At 44.0% G+C, this 11,345-nt stretch overlaps 1 protein-coding gene across 1 annotated transcript; it reads left to right on the top strand.

Annotated features, from left to right (window-relative positions):
- The first annotated feature begins 1,136 nt into the window (after positions 1 to 1,136).
- LOC127335496 (dolabradiene monooxygenase) lies at positions 1,137 to 4,188 on the top strand. Its single transcript, XM_051362156.2, has 2 exons — positions 1,137 to 2,076; positions 3,491 to 4,188. Exons 1-2 carry the CDS (start codon positions 1,183 to 1,185, stop codon positions 4,112 to 4,114), a joined length of 1,518 nt encoding a protein of 505 aa, XP_051218116.1. The 5' UTR covers positions 1,137 to 1,182; the 3' UTR covers positions 4,115 to 4,188.
- The last annotated feature ends 7,157 nt before the right edge of the window (positions 4,189 to 11,345 follow it).

Below are 11,345 nucleotides of genomic sequence, written 5' to 3'. Positions count from 1 at the left end.
CCAGGGTACACCACAAATCTGTAAATAGGTGTACATGGACAACTCAAAATGGGAGAAAATAATCCTAGATGATGATGCACAACACAAGAAGAGCTCTCCAGAAATTTTGGACATCGATCTAATACAAAGTGGAGCAGAGAGAAAAGCAGCTTCCCTCGGCCATGGGAGAGGCAGCAGGTCGGCTACCCTGGCCGTGTGATCCTCCTGCCGCATGCGCACCACGTCCATGGTCAACACTGCATTGATGCCATGGCCCCGTCCAAGATCTAGGCCTAAATCCATGTCAAATCTGCAAAAGGAGCAGCCAGTCATCATCAACAACAGCACAACCAGAGAGAGATCGAGAGGAGAACGGAGGGGATCGACTTGCCTGAACCGGTCGACGGGGACGACCGGCGCTCCATCCAACTCCACGCCTCCTTCATCTCTACCATGGCCGAGGCCGCGCGCCGCCACCACTCTCCGCGCCGCCGCCCGCCTTCGTGCGCTCTTACGCACAGCACGATGACGTCCACGACCGGCGGCAACTGTGGCCTCCTAGCGCTCTACCAGCGGCGGCGCCCTCGTCCGCGATGCCTCCTGATGCGAGGCACGGGGCGGAGCCGCCCACGCTGCTTCTCAGCGCAGGAAGATGAACGGTGAGGTCCGCCCGTTTCATTCCAGCCGCCGCCGCCGCCACCGTCGGGCTCCCGCGGGAAGTGAGAAGCGTCTGATTGGGGAGGGGAGAGGAGGCGGGGATTGGTGGAGAGGCCAATCCCGATCTAGGTTTTCACTGCTCCACCAAACAATCAATGAAACGAGTGACGCGGGGGAGCGCCCGCTGCTGCCTCTGGCTGCCCGTCCCGCACAAAAACGGGCCCAAATGTCATAGACTGTGAACGAGTAGCGATAGGTAAACAAAACTTTACTGCATCGGACGGTCAGTATGAAAAGCGGGAGGCTGGTTCTACTGTCGCACGTGAAATGGGTGAACGAGATTGTTTTGCCCCTCTCAGAGCCCTTGCATGCCCGGGTAGTATTAGAACATTTATAGGAGAAATATCAGTCTCGTGCTGATGGTGACGTCTCTATTCAGTCCGTTTGTTTTCCACACTTAGTCCACCTGACCGACGAAGCAAATTCCTTCCGTTAGAACGTGAGATTATATCGGGAAGCATCGCCCAGACCCCAGATCGAGCACAAATGGAGGCTGCCTACGTCTATCTCGGCGTAGCTCTCGTCTCGCTGTTCATTGTGCTTGCCAGCCGGAGGCGCTCGGCGGTGCATGGTGGCGACGGCCTGCGCCTGCCGCCGGGGCCGTGGCAGCTGCCCGTGATCGGCAGCCTGCACCACCTGGCCGGGCAACTCCCTCACCGCGCGATGCGTGATCTGGCACGGCGCCACGGGCCGGCCATGCTGCTCCGGCTCGGCGAGGTACCGACGCTGGTGGTGTCCTCCCGGGAGGGGGCTCGCGAGGTGATGAAGACCCACGACACCACGTTCGCGACGCGGCCCCTGAGCGCCACCATGCGCGTGATCACGAACGGCGGACGGGACATCGTGTTCGCGCCGTACGGGGACTACTGGCGCCAGCTGCGGAAGATCGCCGTCACGGAGCTCTTCACCGCGCGCCGCGTCCTCTCCTTCCGCGCCATCCGCGAGGAGGAGGTCGCCGCCGTGCTCCGCGAGGTCGGCGAGGCCGCCGCGGCCGAGCACCCCGTGGTGGAGATGCACGCGCTGCTGTCGGCGCTCGTGGCGGACAGCACGGTGCGCGCCGTTATGGGCGACCGGTGCAAGGAGCGCGACGCGTTCCTCCGGGAGCTCGAGCGCTCCATGAACCTCGCGGCGGGGTTCAACCCGGCCGACCTGTGGCCTTCGTCACGGCTAGCGGTGCGGTTAAGCGGTGCCGTGCGCCGCGCCAAGGAGTGCCGCGATGCCGTCTACGGCATCCTCGACGGCATCATCCAGGAGCACCTGAAGAGGATGGACAGTGGCACAGACCAGGACGACGATCTGCTTGACGTTCTGTTGAGGATTCAGAAGGAGGGTGGGCTCCAGTTTCCGCTCGACATGGACGCTATCAAATCCGTCATCTTCGTAAGTCTTCTCGCTAACTGGCTTTTCTGACTTTCGTCACTATCTTTGCATCATCAGCACTGCTATCACGAATTCACGATCATGTGATGTTTTTCGTATGTTGGTGTATTTTTGTTGATGATCTATGCCAAATTATTGAAAATCGGTGTTTTTTCAGTAGAAAGTCGAGACTGAACTGCACATTACTGAACGGTCATATAGGAAAACTGTGTCCAGTTTTATGTCAAAACGCAAATGTTAATCTCAGTACACTAAAATTTGTGGCTGCTAGGTGGAACTGTGTGGAAGCAGGTGTGCAATTTTAGCAATACTTCCAGTTGATTTTTATTCCATAAGTTATAAAAAAGTGAGGTTGAGATATGTTTTTTTCTCCGATATTTCCCAAATCCCGTCGGTAATTAGTTTTCTCGGTATCCACCGGTATAAGTAAATACCAGCCTAAAAAATATAATTTGATAATTCTAAATATTTTAGATAAATTTAGGATTTTTTTAAAAAAATAGTAGTTAAAAATATGATATTTTAGAAGTTAAAAACAATTTGTTATGTGGATACATACACCTTTTCTCCATGTATCTGCTAAGTTTTCTTATGCAATATGTTGTATTTGGGTTACGCAAAATCATTGAATTGTGGCTCTAACAAGACACATATATCTCGATTTTGCTCCCTCACTGTCTTTTTTAGATCACCTATGACATGATATATTGATAAAGTTGTACATACTCTCTCAGTTTCATGTTTGTCAAAAGTCAAACTACTTTAAGTTTGACGATGTTTGTAGAATAATATATCAACATCGAGACCATCTAACTATTTTCATTATATTCATCATGTTGTAAATTTTTATGCTATATAGATTTGACATTGTAGACATTGACATGTTCTCCAATAACTTGGGACAAATGTAGAAATATTTTGACTTAAGAAAAACTAGAACATCAATTATTTAAAATTGAGGAAGGACTATATTATTTTTTGTATTTTGCAAAGGAAGTTCTTGATTTTTTTTTAAACACAAGCTCACGATCTAGAATGGTTATTCTGGCCCAACACCATGCCTAGACTGCTCTTTGGTTGGCCTGGGATGCTAGTGTAGCAGGCCAGTAGCGCAATAGGGCCTGGAGCACTAGCCTAGCAAGGCTTAGATTGTGTAACAATTGCTATTCAAGATTTTCACAGATGTGGATCTTTTTTCTCTCGAGCTCCAGTGAAACATTTAATTTGTATATCACTAAAAAAAGTATATATCACTGCAAGTTTTTTTCAAAAGAGTTCTTAGGGTATACCTATTTTCTCACTTAACCATTTCTCCGATTTTTAGTTGCCGCGAAAATTGACCTATGGTTATTCGGCGCCCAACAGATTCTCAAAATCCTCATGTTTACTGACTCCACAAATGTTTTTCACGCAGGACATATTCGGCGCCGGCAGCGAGACAGCAGCGACGACGCTGGAGTGGGCAATGGCAGAGCTGATCAAGAACCCAAAGGTCATGAAGAAGGCGACGGCTGAGGTCCGGCAAGCTTTCCAGTCCCACGGCGCCGTATCTGAGCATGCTCTGAGCGATCTCCATTACCTACACCTCGTCATCCGGGAGACGCTGCGGCTGCACACGCCCCTGCCGCTGCTACTCCCGCGAGAGTGCCAGGAGCCATGCCAAGTGCTGGGGTACGATGTTCCGCGGGGCACGCAGGTGCTGATCAACGTCTGGGCTCTGGGCCGCGACGAGCGCTACTGGCCCGACGCGCCGGAGGAGTTCCGGCCGGAACGATTCGAGAGCGAAGCCGCCGCAGCGGACTTCGGGGGCAACGACTTCACTTTCCTGCCGTTCGGCGCCGGCCGTCGGATGTGCCCTGGCATGGCCTTCGGCCTCGCCAACGTCGAGCTCCCGCTCGCGAGCCTGCTTTTCCACTTCGACTGGGAGCTGCCAAGCTCGACGGAGCTCGACATGGGCGAGGCTTTCGGCCTCACCGCGCGGCGGAGGGCCAAACTCCTGTTGCGTCCGATTCTCCAAGTACCTGTTCCCGGAGTATAGTGAACTGTTAAACCAGACGTATATATATCCTCAGTTTCATCTGAAATAAACAAAGACGTGATCATCGGGGTTTATCTGTGGGCCGATACCTGAACTATCACGGTCGTCTCCCGGGAAAAGGTCACCAGTGTGGGCACCTCGCCGAGCCGGAGAAGCATGGCCATCATCACGGTCCTCTCCGGGGAATTCTACGAAGCAGATGATGTAGTGCTAAATACTTCATCATTTTATCCCTGTCGGCGGGACTTTCCACTCGTGGAATCGGGATTTGAGAGGAACCCACTTCTAGCTTCTTTTTCTTTTGGGATGGACGGCACCGTCGGCACCTGGTAGGTTCAATTTACCATGCTATTTGAAACGGGGAAGAAAGAGAAAGAGTCCCTCCATATCGGTTATTAAGGCTTCATGTTTATATGATTAATTATTAGTCAACTCAGAATTAAGTTAGTTCTTATTCAGTTAGTCAGATTCAGATGACATCGTCATTGAATCCCAGCAGCAAGTCGCCATTATCACAAAGCAAATCTAATAGCCTGTTTCTAGTTGCAATCTCACTTACAAAAAAAAAGAATAACGATGCAGATCGGATGATGTAGGATTTGACTACGAACTAAATTAGCAAAACCATTAAAAATAACCATTAAGATATATGACACATATATGCCAACTTTTGTGCCACATATCTCATATTTTAACCAAAGTAATGATTAACATTTTAAAATACGTGGAGGCCTAATAAATTTGTACGGAGGAGTGGGATTAATCATTTGCTCATGCGATGCAAGCCAATTAATTAGCCATTGAGATTTTTGAAAATTAATTGTTCAAATGGGCCAAAATATCATGGCTCCGAACACATCTGACCACCAAATAGAGTAATTAATATTCTCATTGGTGTTGGAGTTTATATAAATATGCTTATACTAGAAATCGTTATTGAGATATTCATGACATTGTATGCTTCAGAGATCTTTACAACAAATATCTTTTTTCATTATATCTTTTCTATCTAAATAGGAGACCCCCACTACATGATTTCTCTCAACATGCAAACATGCCACCTCACTTTGTCAGTTTTAGATGAGTTGTCTTCCCACGTCAGCTTCCCGTTTCTTCAATTTTCAGATTAGTTGTATGCCAACTTTTCTATCTGAATAGCAGCGGACGGGCAAAAGGCATAAACATGGCCCGTTACGGTTCAGCTCATGCATTCAACTCTGGAGGAATCGACGCCTCCTCTTCTTCATAAATCCTCTGAGAAACCAAAGGGCGGCGCAGTACATTCATCTTCCCCATCCCCACGATCTCCTCATGTTCCTCCGCCATATATTGTTTCTAGCTCACAAAACATGAATCAGCTGCCCCTCTCCTCTCCCTTTCCCGTCACTCCCATGGAAAATCCCCGTCTATCTTGCATTGGCTGCCTATGACGTTTTCAGAATCATGCATGCACTGCAGGCTGGAGTACAGCGTCAAAGTGACCAGGAGCTGCAATGGACAGAGACACAATCTACGATCCTAGGTACACCTGAGAAGTAAAACTTCCGCTCATTTTTCCTCAAAGGATATTGAATATTGATATATCTAATTTGTTCTAAGTGATTGCATTGAGGAGGACCATACTGTCATCCATGGGAAGTTGCTTAGGTTACTCCATTTTATTTGCTAGATTGCACTTATTTTTGCATGGATCTAATTTAGTATAGTCGTGAAATTGATTTTGTCTAGCTAGAAGAACTCTAGATTAATCTCAGATTCTTAGCTATACTTTTGCAGGCTGTCCTTTATGATCCAAACAAAATATTATACCAGAACAGATGTAGGACAAACATCCAATAGGTGAGATTTTTTCCCCAATTTGCATTTTTTTTGCCATATCAAATCTACCTAAATCTTTAAAACTGATACTTGGTCTAGCAGTACCCAGTCTACAGGTTCAAAGGAGAATGTATAATCAAGGTACACTCCAAGTAAGGATACATCGGGTAATCCCACATATTCAAAGGTTCTTACATACTCTGTAATAGCTGGGTTTAGAGGACCCATTCTAAGGGTGGATAGCTTCCACTCTTGGTTATCTCTTTTCTTTCCATGGTATTTTGGAGTCAAATTGACATATATTTTTCCATTTTCCGTCAAAAGTTCTGATGTCAGCACAAAAAAAAAGGTTGCAAATCAACAAAAGTTTTCCTTTAACAGTAGTCTCGCAACTGATCTCCTCCAGCACGAAATTGCGTGGGAATTGTTTCCATTTTTCTGATTCGGTTTTATGCATAATCTTTATGTGCATGTATCTTCCACCTATTAACACAAGACTACCAAGATGTTCATGTTCTATGAAATTGCACGAGGAACTGTATACTACCTCATTATTATTTGATAGAATTTTTTTATTTACCTAGCTGCAGAGCTGGTATGGTGTTCCCTGAAACAGTGTTTGGCATGACAACAGCTGAGGTAGGAATAGTTTCGGGTATTTATTCAGTTACTTAGACTGAAACTTGACATCTCACTTTTGTTTGTACATTCATAGAAGAAAACATGTTATTTTTAAATGTTTGCTTCCTTTGATTTTAATAACTCGTGTGTTGCACAGATCATTGAAGAACACATTTATATAATATGTGCTGATATTTTTCTGTACGAGTAAAATAGTGTAGTAAATGCTAATAGTTACGGTCTCCTATTTTTTGTTTCCTCGATCATGAAGAATTGTTTACCATCATCTATCACAAAGCTTTGTTAATAACAAGCAATCCCAAAGTGTTCTTTCTTAAATGAGGCAAAAAAAATAGCACTTATATATATTCTTATAGGCTATGTAAACAGAGTGTCAAAATCCAAAAGAGACTGAAGCACTTACTTTCGCGAGATGTTTTGGTCCATCAAAGACCCACATTCTCCCTTCATCCGTAAACTTAAGGAAATATGTCAATGACAAGGTTGATATCTTGCCGAAAAATATTGCATTTTGCTCCTGCTAAATTTTCCATGCAAGCTGTGTTACGGCGAATATCAAATACTTGGAAGATGAACTGTCCATGTGAGTTATTTCATCGCAGCCTGGAGTAGCAAAAGGACATGTTTCACAGTTTCTAAGAGAGCGGGTGATAATGTACTTGCAATCACAATATTTATTATTGAGTTTCCAATCCCCCATAACAAAATACTTGCAGCACCAAGTATTGTTACAATGTCATCCATAGCAATTTCAACATTCAATTATTTTCTACTCAATAGTGACCAATCGTTTAGAATAGTTAATGTACAAGTTAAACTTCACTTTATACCAACACTTCCCGCAACAACGTGCGGGGTATCATCTAGTAGTTATAGTTATGCATCATAAAAAATCAAGAATGACTTTGGTTACAAAATACTCCCTCTGTTTCATAATTGTTGTTGTGGTTTTAGTTTAAATAAGAAATATGAAATGGAGACATGGAGTATAGTTTAAATTTAGCACAACATTAGTGCAATTTGAAATTTACACTCATTACCGAATAAAGAACACATCAACTAGTATTAGCAATGTTGATGGATATGTGGTTAACTAGGCCAAATGAAAAAAAACCTTTACTCATTAAGATTGTAAGATGCTAAATAAGATGTACGAGGTATTAAATTTCAGTACAAATTGTGTTTGTTGATTCTTCGGTGGAATAAATTTTCTTTGGATTGGCTATGTGTATAAAATATTTAAAAATGTCAGTGAAGTCTCACTTTAATTATGTCTATCGGTAATAATATTATTGCGGGCAGCAGCAGCGAGGTAGCAGGGTAGTGGAGACGGGAGAGTTAGGGTTCTTCGTAGGGTGCCAGATGGGAGGGGGACAAGAGGAGGTCTAGGGGCCGCCTCTGCACCCTAATCTTGTTCTCATGCTGATTGGATGTCTATGTTGAGTTGTTTGCAGGCCCGTATTGGATACATGTACATAATGTTCGACTACATCCCCAAAATAGAAAGGCCGCCAATTTTTTATGTTAAGCTACTATTTAGTACTATTAATTGGCCATACTTCTAATAAAAAAATTAGGCCTATTAAGTGCATTGATCCATGGTACCGCTTCCGAATTTTCCACAAAATTAACTGCACCTCCCCCCTCCCCCACCCACCCACACACATAACTCAAGAGGGCCTCCCCTTTCTCTATCTCTCTTCCTTCTCTTTGACTGTTTCTCATCTAGCACGAGTGCAGTTATTCGAATTCTAATCGCGGCTTCTACACATATTTAATTTCATCACGATTTCCTCGGAATAGATCTGCTGTTGCAGTGAATAATGCATTTTAAAGGGATTGTATGAGGTTTGAGTGGATGGAAATTTTCCTCCAAAATATAGTGCAATGCAATCCTATAGGAAAAATTCCTATGCATTCCTAAGGATTCAAACCTACGAATCAAACGATGCACATATTAAAAATTCTTAGGATGAAAAAATCCTACAAAAATCATATATAATTATTTTTAATCAAACAAGTCCATAGGATTGAGATGTCATGCCTAATTAAACCCTATGGGAAGAAAAAATGTCTTTAATAGTAGCAAAGAAATTTTCCATGAGGTATGAGCTCATACGTTTTTTCCCACAATGTGTACTACAAGATTCTTGTAGAATTGATTTCTATGGGATATGTTCCTATGAATTAAATATGATTTAAATCCTAAACATTTTTTACATAAATTCTATGAATCAAAAGAGCCCGTAGATTTTAAGGGAAAAAAAGAGCCCTTAGTTAGGACGAAGATTTGGTGCACATGAGCACCAATGCTCACTGGTAGAAAAAGGGGCTTTAGTCCCGGTTCGCAAAAGCATTAATCTCGGTTGTGCAACCGGGACTAAATATGTTGGAGATATGCCCAAGAGGCAATAATAAAAGTGGTTATTATATATCTTTATGTCTATGATAAATGTTTATATACCATGCTATAATTGCATTAACCGAAACATTGATAGATGTGTGTTATGTAAACAACAATGAGTCCCTAGTAAAGCCTCTTAACTAGCTTGTTGATTAATAGATGATTAGTTTCATAATCATGAACATTGGATGTTATTAATAACAAGGTTATATCATTATGTGAATGATGTAATGGATACACCCAATTAAGCGTAGCATAAGATCACGTCATTAAGTTATTTGCTATAAGCTTTCGATACATAGTTACCTAGTCCTTATGACCATGAGATCATGTAAATCACTTATGCTGGAAATGTACTTTGATTACATCAAATGCCACTGCGTAAATGGGTGGTTATAAAGGTGGGATTAAGTATCCGGAAAGTATGAGTTGAGGCATATGGATCAACAGTGGGATTTGTCCATCCCGATGACGGATAGATATACTCTGGGCCCTCTCGGTGGAATGTCGTCTAAATAGCTTGCAAGCATATGAATGGTTCATAAGAGACAACATACCACGGTACGAGTAAAGAGTACTTGTCAGGAGACGAGGTTGAACAAGGTATAGAGATACCGATGATCAAACCTCGGACAAGTAAAATATCGCGTGACAAAGGGAATTGGTATCGTATGTGAATGGTTCATTCGATCACTAAGTCATCGTTGAATATGTGGGAGCCATTATGGATCTCCAGATCCCACTATTGGTTATTGGTCGGAGAGAGATCTCGACCATGTCTACATAGTTCGCGAACCGTAGGGTGACACACTTAAGGTTTGATGTCGTTTATGTAGATATGGAATAAGGAATGGAGTTCGAAGTTTTGTTCGGAGTCTCGGATGGGATCCAGGACATCACGAGGAGGTCCGGAATGGTCCGGAGAATAAGATTCATATATAGGAAGTCATATTCCAAGTTTGGAAATGATCCGGTGCATTTATGGCAGGTTCTAGAAGGTTCTAGAAAAGTCCGGAAGAAATCACCATGGAAAGTGGAGTCCCGAAGGGACTCCACCTTGCATGGCCAGCCAAACCCTAAAGGGTGGAGTCCCAGGTGGACTCCACCATAGGTGGCCGACCACCCCACCTAAGGGAAAGGTGGGAGTCCCACCTTGGGTAGGACTCCCCCCTTGAGTAGGTTTCCCACCTATGGGAGGTTTTGTTGTTGGGGTCTTATTCGAAGACTTGGACTACAACTCTTGGGGATTTCCACCTATATAATGAGGAGGAGAGGGAGGGGGGCAGCCACTCTTGGCCGCACCACCTAGGGCTGCCCATGGCCAGCGCCCTAGCCACCCCCTCTCCCCAAACCCTAGCCTCTCCTCCTCCACCACTTCTCCCGCATACGCTTAGGCGAAGCCCTGCCGGAGTTCTCCATCGACACCGCCACCACGCCGTCGTGCTATCGGGATTCCGAGGAGGATCTACTACTTCCGCTGCCCGCTGGAACGGGGAGAAGGACGTCGTCTTCATCAACACCGAACGTGTGACCGAGTACGGAGGTGCTGCCCGATTGTGGCACCGTCAAGATCTTCTACGCGCTTTTGAAAGCGGCAAGTGATCGTCTACCGCAGCAACGAGAGCCTCCTCTTGTAGGCTTTGGAAATCTTCAAGGGTTAGTCTCGTTCATCCCCTCGTTGCTCCCATCTTGTAGATTGCATCTTGGCTTGGATTGCGTTCTCGCGGTAGGAATTTTTTTGTTTTCTATGCTACGAATCCCTACAAAATAAGCGCGACTAAAGGCCCCCCTTTGGTCCCGGTTGCTTACGAACCGGGACTAAAGATCCATCCGCGTTCGTTCCGTGCGTCGGGGTGAAAATGTCTCCCCAGGTAAATTTTTCGAATTTTTTTTTCTATTTTTTTTTCACTCCATTTTTTCCCTATTTTTTCAAGATTTCTATTATTTTCAATTATTTGCATAGTTTAGTCTCTATCTCTAACTACACTTATCTCTAGTCAAATTACTTACTCGTGGTCAAACTTCCCGCTCGGTCACCCATCCTCCCACTACTCTAGCACTAGCACGTTTAACTTCCGAGTTCCATCATGTCCCGCATCCAAGTGCTTCGCGCGCATGTATGTGATAGTAGTATCATATCAATCCTATTAACATATGTTGGTCGATGTCACATTTCTTTATTGTCTGAATTTCAAATAATTCTTTTAATAAACAAAAGTAATGATGTAATAATAATCTTGAATAAATAAATAAACATTAACTTTTAAATTTGTATTATTTTTTATTTTCTTTAATTTTTTTAAATTTTTAATTTTTTTTCCCAAACCTAAAAATTTAAAAATCTAAAAGTGTAAAAGTAATAGTAAT

This window comes from Lolium perenne, chromosome 2 (genome assembly GCF_019359855.2).
Source record: "Lolium perenne isolate Kyuss_39 chromosome 2, Kyuss_2.0, whole genome shotgun sequence".
Taxonomy (NCBI): domain Eukaryota; kingdom Viridiplantae; phylum Streptophyta; class Magnoliopsida; order Poales; family Poaceae; genus Lolium; species Lolium perenne.
The sequence above is the reverse complement of the archived record's forward strand: the minus strand, read 5'-3'. Positions and strand labels throughout refer to the sequence as shown.

Bases quoted from the DNA above. Each gene is read 5' to 3' on its own strand.
- LOC127335496 (XM_051362156.2), top strand. From the start codon at position 1,183: ATGGAGGCTGCCTACGTCTATCTCGGCGTAGCTCTCGTCTCGCTGTTC. The intron at 2,077-3,490 runs GTAAGTCTTCTC...TTTTTCACGCAG, and splicing joins CTATCAAATCCGTCATCTTC to GACATATTCGGCGCCGGCAG.